General features: G+C 39.8%; 1 protein-coding gene across 1 annotated transcript in view; it reads right to left on the minus strand.

The window, feature by feature from the left end:
* Positions 1-7,822: 7,822 nt before the first annotated feature.
* The window catches only part of LOC137299129 (protein disulfide-isomerase A5-like), a 39,562-nt gene continuing 26,165 nt past the window's right edge, over positions 7,823-21,219 (minus strand). The window contains exons 9-27 of the mRNA XM_067831659.1: positions 20,836-20,927; positions 20,111-20,179; positions 19,233-19,437; positions 18,773-18,854; positions 18,259-18,271; positions 16,365-16,430; positions 15,582-15,721; positions 15,343-15,413; positions 14,651-14,779; positions 14,216-14,408; positions 13,606-13,673; positions 12,953-13,034; positions 11,860-11,872; positions 11,465-11,533; positions 10,620-10,759; positions 9,997-10,159; positions 9,775-9,843; positions 8,616-8,863; positions 7,823-8,010 (exon numbers count right to left, since the gene is read on the minus strand). Of these exons, the coding sequence (XP_067687760.1) occupies positions 7,859-8,010; positions 8,616-8,863; positions 9,775-9,843; positions 9,997-10,159; positions 10,620-10,759; positions 11,465-11,533; positions 11,860-11,872; positions 12,953-13,034; positions 13,606-13,673; positions 14,216-14,408; positions 14,651-14,779; positions 15,343-15,413; positions 15,582-15,721; positions 16,365-16,430; positions 18,259-18,271; positions 18,773-18,854; positions 19,233-19,437; positions 20,111-20,179; positions 20,836-20,927 (2,064 nt within the window). The 3' untranslated portion in view covers positions 7,823-7,858. The remainder of the gene's footprint in view (positions 8,011-8,615; positions 8,864-9,774; positions 9,844-9,996; positions 10,160-10,619; positions 10,760-11,464; positions 11,534-11,859; positions 11,873-12,952; positions 13,035-13,605; positions 13,674-14,215; positions 14,409-14,650; positions 14,780-15,342; positions 15,414-15,581; positions 15,722-16,364; positions 16,431-18,258; positions 18,272-18,772; positions 18,855-19,232; positions 19,438-20,110; positions 20,180-20,835; positions 20,928-21,219) is intronic.

Here is a 21,219-nt window from a genome sequence, read left to right on the forward strand (position 1 = left end):
TACAATGAACCTTTCCAAACATATATGTTCTACATTTAAAACAATTATGATGCAGAAAAATATTTGGTATGGGTTAAAATAAGTAATTAATTAATGTACACTAACTCAGATTTGCCCTTTTTGTCTATAACTCAACATGTCCTGTTCATAAACAGTGTGAAACGTCGAGAAATCATTTAATATGTTCAATGTACCAGAAGGGAGAAGTAATACACGCTGCTTCTAGTTCTTTGGTTATATTTATAACTGTTTGAAAGTTACACCAAATATCTAAACACATTATTGACAAACCATGTGGTACGCAACTACTATATTTCGGACTGAGTGACCTTTATCTTCCAACTAAAACTTGAAGATAAATAGATTAAAGAAAGGAGACAGTGCATTCGAACTTTGCCACTCTCCAGTATCATACGTCCTGTCATACAGACATTAATAACCTAATGTTTACCAAATGCTGACTAAAGGGAAGGGTCCATTCTTGAAGCATATTAGTGATTGAAGATACTGATCCCAACCAAACTCATTTAAATCTCTCAGGATAAAGACGCTGAAAGAATAATAGCGAAACATGCCAACACAGGGCAACCCTGAACAAACGTTGTAGTCAATATGGTTGTCTCAGTATTCAGAACCAGCACAACTACTAAACAAATACCAGATGTAATTACTTTCTCACACAAACAGTTGGGTGATGGTAAAAACATCTGTCTTTCATATAGCTGAATGGCGGGCATAGTGAAAGTCGAAATGGAATGTCTTGAACATGTTTCGTCTTGAAATTTAAATATATGTAAAGTAAAGTTCAGCATTTTTTATCCTCATTGTTCTGAGGCGATATTGTATACAATAGCTGGATATTCGTGTTTAGAGAATTGACGAGGTGGCACAGAGAGTGAAGACAAATACAGAAAGCCGCACTAAACAAAACACATGAGGGCATGGGAATGTGGGAAATCAAACTGAGGTCTTAGTCGTGAAGAGCAAACACGCTTAAGAACCTGGATACCGACCTGTTCCCATTGCTTTTTTAAATAAACAGGTTCAGTAATCGCCGTATCAAATTATCATCTTTGTGTCAAATGCACGGGTCAAAATATCGAACTACTCACTTATAATTTTGATGCCATAAATATCATTTTTCAGTGCAGCTGCAATGTTTAAGGCTTGGGCGTTACAGGGAAGGGAAAATACCTAGGGGAAATAATAAGGTACAGGAACTGTGAGGCAGATTCTGCAAACTTACGCTGGACACAGACCATGCAAACATAAGTTTCAAGTGCACATAAATATTAATCACTCCTGGGGCCACTAGGGATGGTTTCAAGAAGGTACCGCGCATTGTTCCGTGATAATTATATGCATGTGAAATGCATTTGATATGTATAATTAATTAATTAAATTAATTCTGTCTTCCAGCCATTACCATTCTGAAATTTTGTGTCAATGGTGACGATGTTTTCAGCCGATCCCAAGAGACGCATGACTGTTTGCCTGTGTGAAAGGTACAAAGCGTAACCGGGTATCGTCTTACTGACCTGCCTATCGTGTTGTGTGGTGCAGACCATCGGTTCGAAGAATGTTAGGTGGTTGGTACTTCTCTTCGCCAGAAAAAGAAGAAACAAACAAACAATCCAATCATTGGTCCTTTAAAACGCTTTTGTCACAAAGTGCCATTAGTGCATCGACAGTGTGCCAGAAGCATGCTATCGATTACAAATATTGATTCTGAACCCTTCCATAACAGTTATATTATCCGTCAGTCAATAATTACTGGGTAGGTAATAAAAAAGGAGTGTTGATGTGTTTGTCTCTGATCACTGGACTGCTACTGGTTAAAACCGACTTGTGTTATATTCGCACTCAACTGGACCATCACTTTATTGACTACCTTTCCATGTAAAGCATGGCGAAATTTGGATAATACATTTTGCATACCCATCACATGCTGTGGTTATTTCCAATTGTCAAGGCACATACAACTATTTGTAGTAATAATGCTATATAATTACGCTTCTAGTTCACTTTGACTATTCTCACGGCTGGACAATCGCTATTTACAACAGAAACTGTCTGTACTGATATATCTGTATCTTTAGAATGTTCATAATCGCTGAAACATCAAAATGGATGAACGCAACAGGAATGAATGAATGAACGAGTGGGTGAGTGAGTACGAGAAATACAAGTCAAAACCCCAAACTAAAATGCATTTCCTCAAGTCACCCTAATTCCGTAAATTCAATGAATGATGTTTGTGTAGAGTCTATGATGACTGTGGCAAATTGGCATGTGAGTTTATTTTACGTCGCACGGCAATATTTCATCCATATGGCGTCGATCTCTAAATAATCGAGTCTGGACCAGGTAATCCAGTGATCAACAACATGAGCATCAATCTACGCAAATACGATGACATGAGCCAACCAAGTCAGCGAGCCTCAACGGTTCAGGTAGTCGGTTTTTGCGACAAGCATGGGTTACTGAATACCAGTTCTATCCAACCACACTTTGAACATTAACAAAGCACCACCCACTGTTGTATTTGAAACCAGATTCCACGTATTAAAATGGTAACTGTAGTTTACATTGATAATAACATAACTAATTTTTTTATCATAAGTGCTGAAAGCTAAGAGCACATGTGGCCATGATCTCGACTACCAGTTGTACGACTTCTATTGTCGTGGAAGCCTGACTCTGAGAGTGTGGGTTCGAATCCTGGATGGGACTAGACCCAACAAAATTACTAGACTGTATGTTACGTGACATGTTTAATATCTGACTAATTTCTAAATGGCATTGGGTGTTCATAGCTTTCGGCCGTGAGAGCCGTGCCAAGTTACACTTGCCAGAGGGGTCTAGCCTCTAGTTAATTTTTTGGAAACCCCGGCGGTTGAGTCTGATGGCTGACTCTGGGTGCTGGTTCGATTCCCGCATGGGACTCAACCCAGCAAAAGTATTAGGAAATATTGACGTGTTGTAGTTTGCTCTGAATGAAACTAAATCTGTAGGAAACCACGTGGTATTTGATGAAAAATACATTATTTATATAGTAATTTGAAATATTTAACTATTAGCAATTTGGACTCTTTGATTTGTAAGTGAAACTTGGCTACATACCTATATGTCGTGATGGTGTTTTGCTGAACTACATCGCTCTACGAGACACGTGTTAAACAGTAGCGGTATTGATTTCACGCAACGGTCAGCATGTATTGCACGTGCTTAATTGCCTATCTACCTGTGCAACCAAGCGTATTCGTCCAGATTTCTTGCCTCGGCTGTTTGTCACAAACGCGTGGGACTATTTAGGAATGGCTGAGAGTTGACACATAGAAGAAATGAAGCTACAAAGACGTATTTTATACCACTGGAAAGATCTCGAGGGGACGAATCCCAAACGTACATGTTCAAGTATGGTCACAGGTTAATAAGCTCACAAATTGGCTCTGAAACTGCATTTCTTCAGAAATGTCTGTCAGAAATATTTTTTTGCAGCAGAAATTTCTGGCAAAATTTTTTCCCTTATTGAAATTTCTGGAGAATTTTTTTCCTTACTGAAATTTCTGGCAGAATTTTTGGCTTCACTACCAGAATGATATGATCTTAACTGAATAACCTATTATGGATTTTCTTTAACTGATGTTTTTTCAGCTTCAAGTTGGAGGGAAAGTGATTCCCAGAAGCAGATCGTCGCACAAATCTTACTGGGCATATCTTAACAAAACGAAATGAAAATAAAGTACTTTGGTGACTTCTTCATGCTTCATTTATTCACACTCTACATTGCATGAGTTACACTGGACGAAGATGGAGTTATGTTACCAAAAATGGAAACGCTAAATGTCGCCTCCACGGCAAGCAAAATTGAAGTCGAAATTTCTTTGCTGACTAAGAGACTGTGATCCAGTCAGTGGTTGAGGCCAAATCTATAGTTTATCAAAGGCATGCGAATGACGTAGCGCTACGAACGTTTTGCATTGGAACACATACTTCCAGTCGTTTGCATATATATATTTCAAAGACATATGATCCCAGCTCTGTGTAGGACTTACTTCCTTTCCGGCGTCAGAAAAATTTATGAGATGCTATAGCACAGCGTTCACTGCGCTGACTCATCTGATACTTGGCAAGCAGTAAGATACACTGTAGTAGTATAACATGGATACTACACTTTATAATGGTTCGGTATAATGACTTAAACAGAGTAAAACAAGTGCCGTTTGAATAAAGTTGGATCGTTGTCCGCTCCTTGCATTGCGTATGTGCATCTATTATACGTTATCATTCGAAATACTAAAACAAGTCGATTCTCATTGATGCCAGACACAATATCACTGGTACATAAGCATCATTGTAAAATACGACTGAAAACGTGGTCCAAATTGTATGCTCCGGTATACTTTGTTTCTCTGATGCAGATACCCATGAACCGACGCCTAATGCTTATGTTGTCCCTGTCAGTATAAATGCTGGTTCCATAAGTTAGAGAATTAACCATTTACTGCTAATACATGTACAGTAACGTGGGGTAATTAGAAACTTAACAGGACCGACTAGATACACAAGTGCGTTAGAGGCGTATTCCTCTGAAACAAACGTCAAGGTCACTGATCTAACATATATGTAATTGGTACCAGGAAATATTGTTAAAATCATTTGGCCTCATGCTTCGCACTTCCAGTCTGCAAGACAAATTGTATTTCCTACAGGAGCTAATAGTTCGTGACATTGGTAATTACGGTAAACTGTAAACGTCTGACTAACTGATCGATCATACTGCACTGAGATGTTCATGGTGGTATAGGGTTTAAACAACGTATGTAACTGAACCACCAAGCTGGTCACCTATGTCAGTGATTTTCGTCATGGTTAAGCATGACACGTGACCGGTGTATCTGTGAAACTCAAAGGGACCACAAGTAATAGTTCGTTCTAACAGAAGTTCGTTATGTGCATTTCAGCTAATTTGAAATATACAAGTTGCCTAAACGTCGCTGAACCATGCAAGTTTCAGTTTTCATTCTCTGATGTCACGCCATCCGTGTGTGTGACGCGTGAAGATCCGGGTTAGAACTGACATTAAATAACCTATGCTTGTAAGAGGTGACTTACGGTGTCGGGTGGTCTGGCTCCCCCGGTTTGGTTAGATCGATGGTCTTGATGTTGATCACTTGTCTGGTCCAGACTCATTATGTACAGACCGCCGCCATACAGCTGAGTGCTCAGTAAAACTGAGCTCATTCATTCTCGTGTTTCATAGTGTCAAACATATTGATCTCCCGTGATGTTCTCAGTACGATAAAGGACATTTAAAATGAAAATCTCTGTTGCTAGTAGGTGGGTGTCGAGTCACACATGCAATCGACAGACCAACTCCGTGCAACTTTTGCTTGCTCAAGGTGCTGGTATTTCCCCCCTCGTTCATTTGATGTCAATCTCAACGGCACATCGTTTTATCAGTCTCAACTCCCACGGGAGTATAAAACTCTTGCCGTTGCATACAACTTTTTTTACGACTTCAAGCGCACTGTGGTTATTGTGGTTTTGTCATCCTAAGGATATATCCATTTACAGATGGATGGAATCGGGACCCAGTCACAGTACTTTCTCCAAGTTAACTGCACTTTGCTGTACCTGCAGCTCGGTGTTTGCATAATTCATACGGCTACCATCTCCTCGTATGGCAACGGATTTGAAGTTATTGAAATCATCAAACGTCAAACGATAACACTTAGAGTCTCACAGAAAGTTTGGGCGAGAAAGCAATACCATCTAAATATGAGCTGTGCAACCTATCGGGTTTACACGAAAAAATTGGCTTGCGAACTCATGAATGTCAGGTAGCTAAGTAGACGGGGTTGGGCAATATGTTGCTGGCTCCAGTTGCAGACATCGTGCTATGGGACACGGTGAACACCCACTGAGAACACATGACTAGTGTCGTGCCCGGACACTGAGCAGGCCAGTGCCTAGTCATCAACAGATTAACAAGTATCATCATTTCACGTTTTTCTTGCAACTGAGGTTTGATGATGTATGTAGTCTTTAAACCAAGAAATCCATACCTTGCTACTGCATATTCAAGCTGCAGTCACGAAGAACACGTGTGAAAAGGAGTGGTCAAATATCCCGTGACAAAGATAATTACTTCTCATATTTCAGCATGAAAGGATGTTAATCTATGGGTCACGCTAGTGAAATCCGCAATTCAGTGGACACGTTCCTGGATCACTGGTCACGCCTGAAATAGTCACAGGCTCAGAGGAACAGGGAATGGAGGCATTCTACTCAAAGTAGTGAGGAGAGACTTTCATGCTTACTCTAGTGAAAATGGAGAACGTTGAAATATCTTGTTTACCCAAGTCATACTAAGAATGGAGAGGCTCCTCCTTGTACCAATCACAGGAGCAACAATAGAGACGCTCTTGCTTCAACCAATCATAGTACAGAGAATATGGATGCTCTTTCTTCCTCCAATCATAGTACAGTGAAAAGTGAAACTCTTACCTACACCAACCATGGTACAGAGAATAATGACGCTATTGCTTCCACCAACCATGGTACAGAGAACAGAGACGCTCTTGCTTCCACCAATAATGGTTCTGTGAATTAATGTTCTACCTTACACCAATCATGGTACAGAGAAAACAAATGCTCTTGCTTACACCAATCATGGCACAGAGAACTGAGACACTCTTGCTTAGACCAGTCATGGTACAGAGGATAGAGATGTTCTCACTTCCACCAATCATAGCACACAGAATAGAGACGCTCTTCCTCAAACCAAGTGTGGTACTGAGAATAGAGATATTCTTGCTTCTGCCAATTTTGGTACAGAGAATAGAGACGCTCTTGCTTACATAAATCAGACAGAAGTTTTGATAAAGTAGGTTTGATTCATATCACCATTAACCTTACATCTGACTGACTGACTGACAACCTTAAAACAAGTCCTAAAGTATTGTAATGATATAATTTGTTTTTGTTAAGGTTTGCTTAACCTTACACTAAGCAATATTTCAGTTATATGTTTCCAGTCTGTAAATAACCTAGTCTGCACCAGACAATCCAGTGATCAATGGCACCAACGCCAATCTGCGCAGTTAAGATATGATGACCTGTCAACTAAGTCAGACAGAGAGCTTGACCACTCAGTCCCAGTAGTCGCCTCTCATGACAAACATGGGTTGCTGAAGACCAATTCTAACTCGGATCTTCACAGGTGCAAAATTATTTTAAAAACAACCTTATGTTCCGTTAAAATGTTCAGCAATGCTACTAATATTATACAGCAATGCCAAATGCTTGTCATCATTGGACAGTCCATGAACGTCAGTGGAGAGGGTTAAGAAAGCACTTCAGCATGTTTGCCATGATGAAGATGTGGAGAGTAAAGACTCGCTTTCCTACTGTTGTCATGTGAGGGCATATGCATCCTTCCTTACCAGGAGCGTGGGGCCAAGAGAGGAGGCGCTCTTGGTTACCCTGATAGTGGGATGGAGAATGGATGTTCTCTTGCTTACCCTGATAGTGGGATGGAGAATGGATGTTCTCTTGCTTACCCTGATAGTGGGATGGAGAATGGATGTTCTCTTGCTTACCCTGATAGTGGGATGGAGAATGGATGTTCTCTTGCTTACCCTGATAGTGGGATGGAGAATGGATGTTCTCTTGCTTACCCTGATAGTGGGATGGAGAATGGATGTTCTCTTGCTTACCCTGATTGAAGAACAGAGAGTACTGCCACTATTGCACTACACAGTTTTCTTATCCTCAACTGTCCACTTCATAAAACAACAAAACTCAGACAAGATGGTTAAAATTATAAATATTTTAATTAAAAACAGGATTTCTATAATTCGTCTTTCTTTATTGTTGGGGCATTCTTAAGAAACTTGACAAATTCATCTTTTGTCCTATCACCATTATAAGCAGTGAGGAACTTGCCATTCACATAAAGCTTGATTGTTGGGTAACCACTCACATCTTCTTTTTTACACACCTCTGAAAACAAAAAAATGTGAGACATTATTTACGGACTGCAATGAAAATTGATCACTGCATGTATACCATGGTCCTCTTATGAAAAACAAAATGTACACTTACGTCAAAAATATATTACTTCACTCCCCTGTGAACAATGTATTAATGTACAAGCTTTGTCAAAGAGGTCTGCATTTACTGAACCTCCAGTAGCAGAGGCATGATCAAAGACCCATCAACTCTTGGAAGGCATCTTGACCAATGTGTTGTTCTAAACAATGCAGCAATATGATAACCAGTTTCAACTGACCGGCTACTTGCAAACATCAGTTACTTATAACTCTCTGCCGAATATTACATTATGATCTTACATGATACATAAACAGTTTGAACTAACACTGTATTGCCTCAGATATCTTCAGAATTATATTTCTATATGTTCTTGTATCATTAAAACTCCTGACCTATTAGCTACCAAACCTTTGCATTTGAGTGACATTACACTAAAACATGTGTAGAGGAGAATACACCCTTCAAACTGACATCATAGTGTTGCTCAAGTGTGAAGCAAATCATAACACACAGAATCGATGGATAATCAATGATGACAGTAGATGTTTTCATACCTGTATTCTTGGTGCAATCGACTGCTGCAAAGGCCTTCTTCTTATCCCCCTTAAAGGCCTCAGCGCCACTCTGGAAGTCCGGCTTGGCTCGCTTACAGTGACCACACCATGGTGCATAAAACATGACCAGGACAGACTCCCGCTGGGCTATGAAGTCACTGAAGGTATCTGAGGTCAAGTGGTTGACAGCAGATGCCACTGTGCTCCATTCTGGCTCTGGAGGTGGGGGAGGTGGTGGAGCCTTAGGGCTGGAGTAGGAGGAAGCAGTTGAGTCAATATCATGTTACTTCTGGCTAACATCACTTGAACAATATCTTAAGAAAAGATTAGGTATCAGCTTGACATGGAAGAGATGCTGGTCTTACAAGCTTAACATACTGGAGAAACAATGGCTTGTGTTGAGACATCAGCACAGGATTTGTGTTGACACACCTAAAGTGAGTGTGTATGGTTTTATGCTGCATTTAGCAATATTCCAGCAACATCATGGTTGGGGGACACCAGGAATGGACTTCACACACTGCATCCATGTGGGGAGTCAAACCTGGAACTTCGGCATGACAAGTGAACACTCTGACTATCTGTCTTCCACGCCGCCCCAGAGATGAGTTCAAGTAAAATGTGGTTCAACAGCAAGGTTAGGATTAACATAACAGTGTGTCCAAGTTGGTATCTCATGAAGAGTCAAACACTACAAGACTCTATACGAAAGTTTGTTAGGTTTAGCCTGGAGTGGAGAAACCCAACTGAATAAACATCAATCAACAATCTCACATTCATTTACTTTGTAAAAAGAAAAGCTTTAAGACACAAAGGTTAATGACACTACCAATTCAACCCAATTGAGTAAGCAGGCTGAGTTTTATGTTGTTTTATGCAATACTACAGTATGGAACACCAGAAATGGGATGTTATACCTGTCTGGAGAATCGAACTCCGTGATGAGGAAATGCACCACCCCAATTCAATGTAAGAACTGGGAACCCTTAATTCTGAACAGATGTCAACCTCACATCTCTAGGACACATCCCAAATGGTAATACTTGTCAGGTGACCATCTAATATCCCTTCCTCCACTGATCAAGCTCTGGCCAGTGTAATGACTGCAGGTATAGTCCACTGTGTACAACATCAAGATAATGTCATGAAGATTACTCACTTTTTCAAAAATTGTACAATAGCATCTTCTGTTCGACCCCCGCTATAGTCAAACTTCTCTTGACCATGTCTGAAACAGAAAATATGTATACACTATACAGTGTCTATCTCATCTTGAATTTAGGTTTGGCATTATCAGAATGTTCTGAGGACAAATATCGCTTCTATTATGGGTGAGAAAGGCATATTTTTTGTGAAATTAGTGAAAATGCAAGTTACTTACTCAAAATATTTCAACGTTGGATAACCAGCCACGCCATATCTCTGGCCGATATCTTTGTACTTGGTGGCATCTACAGCCGCAAGCTTAGCACTGGATGATTCTTTTTTAAGTCTAGCTGCAGCAGCTGTAAATGCTGGCTTCATCTTCTTGCAATGTCCACACCCTGAAGTATGAGAATCATCACTGATGCATATCCATCCACAAAAACTATCAGAGAATGAGTTCAATAGAACATGTCCTTGAGTAGAATTTCAAACATACATTAATGTGTCAATTTAGTGCAAAAAGAAAGGCTAACTAATGGAGGTCTGAGACCTATCAGATTTACAATAGTTGTGCTGTTCAGTAACCAATAAACATCTGGCAGTATTGGGTTCTTTGTTGATTAAGACTGCACGCAGCAATATTCCAGCTATATAACAGCAGTCTGTAAATATTCAAGTCTTGATCAGTCAACATGTCAACCAAGTCAGCAACCCTGACCACTTGATCCTTGATCAGTTCTAAAGATAAGCATAGGTTATTGAAGACTAGTTCCAACCCAGATCTTCACAGGTGCTATAAGGTATTAGGAATATCATAGATCTTTATTGGTATTTCACAGTGTCACTTTCCATACTCACAAGGTGCATAGAACATGACTAAAACAGATTTTTCTTTCGCCATAAAAGAATCAAAGTCCTTGTCTGTAAGGTGGTAGACATCGTTCTTCTCCTCACTCCATTCTGGTTCAGGGGGTGGTGGTGGGGGTGGAGCTGTAGGGCTGAAATAGAACAAGAGCAATAAACTGAACCATGTGAAAACTAAATCATGAAATGGTAATGCTTTACACATTTTTCAACCAGTGAAAAGATGCAATTTCTAAACTGACTTCAAAACTGTGAAGCTAATGAGGGCAGATGGAGGGAAAAAGCCCAAAATAGACAACTTTTTTAATGCAAAGCAAATGATGACGGTGTTAGTATGTACATTGAAACATCACATTTATTGCAATATGGTCCTCTCACTTCAAAATGCTAAAGAAGAGAAAAAAAATAAAAAACAGGAAAAGGTAAGCAGGCATATCTTACTTTTATACTTCCATAAAAACAAAAAAGTTTAATTCAAAAGTCAGTTCTGAAAAATAAAGTCCACAATAATACAACAAAGACAGTGAGTATCGACAAATCGAATTGTTGCCGACACAAAATCAGTGTCATATTCAAGCCCAATAATACAGCAGCCAGTGTTCATCTTTTGTCAGTACAATCAGGAAACAGAAATCTGTCAAGTGTGTGGTCTATATTTCAGTTTTGGAAATAAAGGTAAAAATATTGCTGAAGAAGCCAATTATACGCTACAGAAACATTTTCAGTTTATTTCTAATTACAATGTACCTTAATTTGTGATTATCTTCCAATTAACAGAATACTTGGAAAACTTTTCAACTTTATTGACTAATAATTTGCACTGTGAAGTCATCACTCACTTTTTCATAAAAGATACAAGGTCGTCTGTAGATCTGCTACGAGAATACTCAAACGCTAGAGCACCGTCCCTGTAAGATAAACAAATACAGGCTTTAACAATATTTGTCAGTCTTCATGCAACAGAAATAAATTGTTTCATCACATGCACAACAGTGTTATTAAGTACATGAATAGAAAGAGACGCAATGACACATTAGTACAAGTTGCTCAAGGTGTACCATATCTGAACAGAACTGCTGCCACTGTAACATGTTAAGACTCCATACTAAGATGTAGCAGAGGAAGTGGATCAAGCCATTTGACTGATACGAGTGTCGCTGACAGACCAAACTGTACCTCACATAGGATCTGAACCACACACAACCATTACAAGTTAATCAGTTTTTATACTTACTTGAAATATTTCACTGCAGATTCAGGTGGAAAAATTATGAAAGAAAAGAAAGGAAAGAAGGTTAATTTTCTTAAGTGCTCAGCATTGTTTCTGTTGATCATCTATCAAGCAAAATTAATGTTAAAAACAAATACTTAATATGTTACTGTAGTTAGTTACATTCTATTGCAAAAACTAATGTATTATGGTATGATAAAATAGTGAAGTATTATGAAAGAACTGGAAGGTCTTGAGGAGAATTGGGAGTTGGTCATGTGCTACAGTGACTAAATTTGTAAAAGTTCCACTGTACATAAAATACCACAGTTACATCTACAACTTTCTGTGAGTGAGTGAGTTCAGTTTTACGCCACACTTGACAATATTCCAGCTATATGGTGGTGGTCTTGAGTAAATAATTGAGTCTGTACCAGACAATCCAGTGATCAACAGTGAGTATCGATCTGCATAACTGGGAGTCAATGGCATATGTCAACCAAGTCAGCGAGCCTGACCACCTGATTCTCTTAGTTGCCTCTTACGACAAGCACAGTTGCCTTTCAACTTTCAGGACTAACAGATAAGCCATGTATAATTTAAAACCTGTCTTTGTGTAACTGATAAAAAATACATTCTGTGGAAGCAGACAAACTGAGACCATTAGTGGAAACATTCATAAGGAGGCCATTACCAGATGGAACTCCACAACATCACAATCTTATCAAAATCAGTTCTTTATCCAACTGGATACTTCTCTGTATAACCCTGAAGATAAATTTGTCAAATTCTGATTGGTTAACAGCCAAAGCATAAAAAACTATGTAGGCGGATTTGCCAGGGCGTACAAACCATTTTGAAAGGGTGTACATTACCATAAGACCCTTAAAAATACCATAATTCTTCCCACACAACTGGTGTAATTTTACACAGGACGTCTGAACTGCAGAAGAGATATTGATCAAGCCTTGGCATAACTATTCAAATAATCACATTAGAAAAGTATCTCAAACTGTTTTTACTGCTGCTCTCAAAGCTCCCCTGTACAAATATATTGTTCCTCCATCTTGATAGTGTTTTCTTGCAAGTGCTATCAACAACTGACACTACCACTCACGGGTTGGATATCCTCGGATGTCATATTTCCCTGCAATGGCCGTGTCTACAGTGGCATCTACTGCAGCAAGGACACCTTCAACCTTGAAGTAGAAAGTGTGGCAGTTAGATGTGATTCAGGTCAAACATGTCTTGCACTTCAGAGATGCCCCTGGAATGGGTATTCTGCCAACCATGGAGTGTAACTTGGGTAAACTGTGGATCCTGTTATTTCTAAGGGCAGTAACTGTTAAAGTGTATTTCAGCATATCAAACAATGGCCTCCAATCACTGAAACACATGAGCCAGGTACTGTGAATATCAGGCCAATCATACTGTTGGTTTTAAGTAAATGATCAGTGAATCCAACCAAGTCTAATGCAACTGTTACAGCATACTGCAGCATCTTAGGCCAATGGGCATTCAGTACCTGAATCTACCAGACGAAAATGTGATAGAATTCAAGAGGCATGTCACTAGATACGGTTAACCTGTTAAACAATGACATGCCTTAAACCAGGAGTTCGACCAAATATAAGTCACCTCTCAAAACAATCACTTGCGGCTTGGGAATAATTTTAGTCCAGGGTATCAATAGAGGATACCATATTTGCTGTATATTCCTTTCCATGTATTCTGCTTCTAGAACAGTGCATGCCCTACAGCTTGACTTACTCCATCTTTCTTGAGCTGGGTGGCTGCCTCCCCGTAGGCAGGTTTCATGGCCTTGCAATGTCCGCACCCTGAAACCACCAGCCACTTTCTTACACAAGACATCAGAAACAAACATGAACAAATGGGTTTCCAAAGAGCAACATAATGAGCATAAGGACATGTGAAAACAGAAATAGCGAATGTTTTGCATTACACCTTCATATGTATTTATAATGCCTTTAACTATATCAGCAATATTCTCATAATATGCTGTAACAAGCAATACAGTACAAAGCTTTCTGAGGTCGCAGGTGGTTGATGGAACAATGTGTTTGATGTGTTTGATATTATAGGTGGCACCTGTTACCATTCAGCTGCTTCGTACAACAAGCAAGACATTACTGGCAACTATTCTGAGCTTCAGAGTTAATGGAACTCTGTTGAGTAAGCCATTATGGTTTTACTGCACTTTCAACAAACATCCCATATAATCACAACTGGTGCACCTGATACTGGTGCACCTGAAAATTCAGCATGTTCCAACCCACACATCATATTGCTTGGTTCCCACAAAAACCACAGGTACCAGTGCCGGAATACAATGAGGTGTGACATATTTGACATTACTCACAAGGTGCATAAAACATAACAAGGACAGACTTCTTTTCCTTGATAAAGCTGTCAAAGTTGGTGTCTGACAGGAGGTGGATGTTTTCGTGCCCTGCTACATCCTTCCATGCATCCTCCCTGGGTGGTTGGCTGGAAGCAGCAGGGGTGGGGGTGGGGTTCAGGGGGTCCTTCATGAAGTGGACGAAGTCCGCTTCCTGGTGGACAGACAGGGTGTCACAACAGTCAAAGAATGGAATTTATACAAAGTGATTTCGTCCAGCAATTGACTAATCACATGTAAGGAGGAGACAGACTTTGGAGTCATTTGATGCACGGAGCAATTTCAGAGACCAGTTGTGCATTACTGATAGGATATGAAACTAGGACAGTCCAATTATCTTGAGAGATGGTAAACTGCAAAACTGGTGAAAGTATGTGGTTTCATAACTTTTCTTACCTCTCGACCTCCCATATATTTTTGAGAATTTTTCCCATAGTTGAAATATTTGAATGTAGGATATCCACTGACATCATGCATGCCACAGACTCCTGTGTGGATTGTACAGTCAACTGCCGCATACGCCACCTGGAACAAGAGGCAAATAGGGAGGATTAAGTCCATTGTTTCAGCGTGAGTTTGGTTTTACTCCTCTTCTAGCAATGTTCCAGCAATATCATGGCAGGGGACACCAGAAATGAACTTCAGACACTGTACCTATGTGGGCAATGGAACAGGAGTCTTCAGAAACACGAGTGGATGCTTTAACAATTGGGCTACCCAACTGCCCTTCATTGTATCAGAAGATCACAAGGTTTATCTTTTGAGCATATGTGCAGAACAAACAGTTCCTAAATTATAATCATGCGCTAGAATAAAAAGGAGCTCCGAGACTAAACAAATCTACCAGCCTGTAACTGCTTGGAATTTCACCACAGTAAAGATTCTTATCACCCATAATGGACATGCTATTGAAAGTGTGTGGCAGCGACATTATTTCCTCCACCACCTCTACCAAAAGCCACACCCTGCAACTACCAGCTCTGAAGTCACCTTCCTACATCATCCAATCCATTTTAAGGCCTCCTGCAGTGCAGGTTGCTGCTGAATTCAAACATGGAATTTCTCCAGCTTGTGACAAATGTACCTACCTTGCTGTCATCTTTGAACTGACTTGCTGCAGCAGTAAACTCGGGCTTCGCCTTCTTGCAGTGACCACACCCTGCAAGACATCACCCAGGTTAGTACAAGTCAAGTGTTGATTTAGACCATGCCATTGACAATGGTTCTGTGCTGGGACAACAGAGTTGCATCATCCATGTGTGAAGACATCTTCAGAAAGAAATTGTTCTTTGTTTATTCAAACTGGGAAAATATATCTCATACTTACATGGTGCATAAAACATAACAAGTGCGTGTTTCTTCTTCCGAAGGAAGGCTTTAAAGGTATCATCCCCTAGATGCTCTACATCACTTTCTTGTTCATCCCACTTAGGCTCTGGAGGTGGGGGTGGTGGAGGTTCTTTTGGGCTGCACAACAGAGAGTGGGAACATGGAACCAAGAATACAGAGGGCACCCATATTTCACAACAGTAAGTACATGCAAGTTTGTCAGCTAAAGTAATCATTCTCAGATAAATTTGAAAATATGTTCTTAAAGTTCGGCCAGTTAGAAATAGTAACCTACATGAAGTCCTCCTACAGTAAAAGACGATTTGGTGACTGTATCACCTATGATATCTATAGAAGTGATTACAGACTGTTAGAGACTAGCAACCTGAGATACCATAGATTATCACACTCTCACATAGTATACTGGGTCTGAGATGACCAGTAACTGTTTTATCCTGCTGATACGTCCTGCCAGGCAGTAAAACAGCGACTACCATTTTAATGACCACCCTTCCTCTTCTGCCACAGGAATCTAGATACCCGTGAAGTTCCTGGGGTAGAATAGGCCTTCAGGAACTCATGCTCACTCAGGAATCTAGAAGTGAGTGAATACGCTGTTTTTAAGCAGTATTCCAGCAATATTATCAGGGGACACCAGATATGGGCTTCACACATTCTACCCGTGTGGGGAATCAAACCTGATTCTTCGGCAAGATAAGTGAAAAGTTTAACCACTAGGCTCTCACACCGTTCCAAGAACATAAGAAGCTAATGTACCTACTCCTTCATGAATTCCATAATCTTGTCCTTGGTCCTCTCATTTACATCAAATGCATACTGGCCATCTCTGCAACACAACACAGTAAATGATATGCTGCTGTATTATATGCAACACAAGAAATGACATTCTGTTGTACTATATGCAAAACAACACAGGAAATGACATTCTGTTGTATTATATGCAACACAACACAGGAAATGACATTCTGTTGTATTATATGCAACACAACACAGTAAATGACATTCTGTTGCAATACATGCAACACAAGAAATGACATTCTGTTGTATTATATGCAACACAACACAGGAAATGACATTCTGTTGTATTATATGCCACACAACACAGGAAATGACATTCTGTTGTATTATACATAACACAAGAAATGACATTCTGTTGTACTATATGCAACACAACACAGTAAATGACATTCTGTTGTATTACATGCAACACAACAACAACACAGGAAATGACATTCTGTTGTATTATATGAAACACAACACAGGAAATGACAATGATCAGAGCAGCTCTTACATAAACATCAGTTCCAAGACAATGATCATCTGTATTCTTAAAGTGGTCTCTCTCCCCAATATCATAAAGCCATAGCCTCTCAGTGCAAGGCTTGAAATGAATTTGTGTTAACAACTCTCCACCAAAGTGATCCGCATATGATTTACAATCTGCCGATGCCTAAAAGAAAGATAATTTGTTTATATTACATAAATTAGGATTTTGTCCACCAAAAGTATTTTTAAAACTGTATCACAAATAGGTCTCGGAGAACATGTGTGACTATTGTGTCATCATGTCTGATGAGTCTTTTTCAGTGAAGTTCATATTTTCATGGGCAAAATTGCAAATGACGTAACAAGCTCACAAACACCTTCTACACAAAATGAGCTGTGAAGTATTGCACATCAGAGAAAAACAAGTGAAGGCTATTTTAGATTTGATAATGTTTGTTATTACTTCCCCGCGGAAGATAATGCTGTATAATATTTTTACTGTAACATCACACTAATCTAACACCTCTAGACATATGACTTCATAAAGGTTACAGATGACGTCAGAATGCTAATGTATTACAGCTTGCTTGACTCTCAGAAAATTGATATGAGAGTGATGAGAGTTTACACGGTTTCTATCACTTTACTTTTCTAGAGTAATAAACTGAACAATAAACTCACTTCCATGAAATACCTTTTTCTCTAAACTCATAAAACGTAGAGTTCCCACTTGATAACAAATCATTAACTTGTTTAAAAGAACTGGTACTACATGGAAGGTTGTTCAGTATCCTCAGTGTATTACAACACTTCACTACCAAGGTTGTCTATTAGAGACAAGGACTACTGACTGACTCGGGGTGGAAATAACCCATTGTCTGACATCCCACTCCAGTGCTTTTTCCTGTTGGGCAAGTTATTTCCACCCCTGTGACTGTTAAAACAAAATGTGCTGCAGAATTCATGATGATGCATCATGGTGCATGAGAAGCAAGACTAATCAAAAGTAATTCTGTCAAAATTAAAGCAAAGAATACTGAACAAAATTTGGAATAAGTTAATTCAACGGAATACAAATATAAGTTCAGTTGGAAGATGAATCTTGTGTTTGCAGAAAAGTTAGTGTAAAGGCTCACATACTAACTTCAGCACAGATTATATGCTACTGCTGGTTTAGGTGCTCACTTTTATGTGGTAAAAACCTAAAGTAATATGAATGCACTAATATGAGTGCTTGTAAAGCATACAACTCCACGCGCTAAGCACATTCTCAATGTGCATGACTATATGCATATTGCAGATCAGACAGTAGTGAAAGACTGTATCCCAGAGAACCCTGTTTTTCTTCTTAATCTGTTCAAAAGTAACAACATTCAAACGATACTCACTTGAAATATTTGACTGTTCACAGGCCAGGTTATATGAAATGAAGAAACAGTGAATATAGTAGACATACTGTCTCAGTAACATCATGCTGTGTCACATCAGTGGTCATATATTGTAAGGGAAACAACCCTGTATTTGTAGACAACTGAACCACTGCTATCAATGTCATCAATGGCTATCACCTGCAGGGAAGCCCTGCACCCTAAATCAACTCAGTCCATCTCAAGGTGGGCCCATATTTTAACCGACATTAGGGTTACATTAGTAAAAGAAAGTAAAAGAAAAAAAGAAAAAGAAGTCTGTCTCACCTGCAGGGAAGCCCTGCACAATAAAGTAACTCATTCCATGTCATAAAGACCCCTTGTCTCACCACCCATGAAAATCCAAGTCAGAATCAATCCCAATTGTGTAGACTGATGTTCAAACTATTGATCACAAGATTATCTGGTCTAGACTCGATAATTTACAGACCACCATGATACAGGTGGACAAACCAACTAACCATGTGTGTCTCACCTGTAGGGAAGCCCTGCACTTTGTACTCCTCTGCCAGCTTCCTGCTCTTTGTAGCATCCACAGCTGCCAGAGTCCCACTAATCTGAAAGAGGTAAAGTTGAGTGAGATGAGCTGCATGCCCAATCAACAGTCCCAACATTAATCAAACCAATTATTGTTTATTACGCAAAGTTTTGATTAAAATCAGGATTGATCTTGCTTAAAGACAACAACCATCACTCTTTCTATGGGTAAGGGTGCAACTGCAAATAAAACATTGCACCACAGGCAACAGGGCCAACTATGCACTTCACAGCATACCAGCATACCTCAGCAACAGACGTGCATGAGTCACCAAGATGGTCTTCACACAATGTATACAAGTACGAATTCAGACCCACACCTTCAATGTGATCATCAAAGGCCTCAATTACCAGACAGACCCACTAGCCCACTGACAATGCCCAAAACAAATCCTCACCCCTGCTTCCTTCATTTCCGTGGCAGCTTCAGAGTAGTCAGGCTTCATCTTCTTGCAGTGACCACACCACGGTGCATAGAACATTACTAACACTGAAGGGTCCTTGGCTATATAGTCCACAAAGTTGGCATCATCTAGGTGCACAACATCAGACTCCTCTTCTGACCATTCCGCTTCCTTCTTAGGTTCCTGCGGTGGCTTTGGGCTGGAAGGGAGATAACTCTTGTATGACTATCACAGGCTGAATTTGGGCTTCTCTATCAACAACATTCAACACAAAAACAAAAGAGACTGGATGACAAACTTAAATGGGATAATGAGCATAAGTTTGTTTTTGAAAACAAATGTGAGTATAGTGTGATTGATCATGCTGAGAAAGTGAATTTTACCGACTGCTGCAGTGAGCAATATTCCAGTAATATGCTGGTGCCAGCAAATGATAAAATGAGAGCCAGATCTCATAATCACATCGGGGTCCAAGGACTCTCAATGGCATGTCACTGAGACTACCTTTTTTACCGAATTAACTGCAAACAAATAGTGCTGGTGAGTTTTCCCATGTCCAAATGAAGAATTCCCTTGTAACCAAGATCCAAATGGGGAATCACCTGATAACCTAGGACATGTCCGATAATCTAGGTTCAAATGGGAAATCCCCTGGTAACCTAGGTAGGCTTCTGATAATCTAGGTTTAAACTGGGAATCCCCTTATAACCAAGGGCTCAAATGTGGAAGCTCCTGGTAAAGTGGGTTCAGGGTTTATCTCCTAACAGAACGATAGACCCAGATACAAAGAGCAGCATCAAAACTGCAGACTCTGATGTTGTGACCTATCACAAATGAAGGTGTTTGCTACCTGTTCATATGACAATACTTACTCCTTCATCCAGCTGATGATTCCATCCTTGGTGTTTTCTCCTCCATACTTGTACTTGACCTTACCCTTCCTGTCAAACACAGAAACAACCATGTCACTTTACCCTTCCTGTCAAACACAGAAACAATCATATCACTTTACCTTTCCTGTCAAACACAGAAACAACCATGTTACTTTACCCTTCCCTGTCAAACACAGAAACAATCATGTCACTTTACCCTTCCTGTCAAATACAGAAACAATCATATCACTTTACCTTTCCTGTCAAATAGTATATACCATCATTGTGTGTGTGTGTGTGTGTGGCTGCTTGTACAAGTCCCAACTAATACTAATTGTATAGTGCCAGCCCAGTGAGATACCATGTTGCAGCAGTAACCTAGCTCTAGATAATATGCTGACTCTAAGCCGACCAGTTCTTGTGTTATCCACTGAATGCCAGGCAGGGGGACAACAACTAACATCTGTTGTCATTTGATGCGAATGAGTGAGTTTATTTTATGTCACTTTAAGCAATATTCCAGCAATATTAAGACAGGGAACACTAGAAATAGGTTTCACACACTGAACCCATGAAAGGAATGAAACCAGGGTCTTTGGCGTGACAAGCAAACACTTTACCACTAGGCTATCTAACTCACATTCTATCTGCTGTAACACATCACAACTATATTTGTGCTGGCTGCTCCCACTTTCAAACTATTTCACATGAAGAACAAAACTTACTCGAAGTAGTACATTGTTGGAAAACCTGTGATGTTGTACTGAGCTCGTAATGCCATCTGCTGGGGCTTGTCGACATCGATACCAACCAGCACCTACAACAGAGAGCTTATCATCATAACAATGACATGACAATTGATTGAAAAATGCTAAGTAAAGCTGGACATTCCACAGATCATTATACGTGCCTCACCATTCTGCCATACACTCACTCCGTCCCTTCTCCCAATCGCATGCCATGTAGCTGGAATATTGCTGTGTCAGGTGTTCAACAACAAACAAAAAACAAACGTGTGGTGTGTTGAGGTGCATAGTATGATTGTGGTGTGGTAGCATTCTTTCCATTTTGAGTAAAGAGAGTAGACACCATGTTTGATGATATTATAT

Source organism: Haliotis asinina, chromosome 10 (genome assembly GCF_037392515.1).
Source record: "Haliotis asinina isolate JCU_RB_2024 chromosome 10, JCU_Hal_asi_v2, whole genome shotgun sequence".
Lineage (NCBI taxonomy): Eukaryota > Metazoa > Mollusca > Gastropoda > Lepetellida > Haliotidae > Haliotis > Haliotis asinina.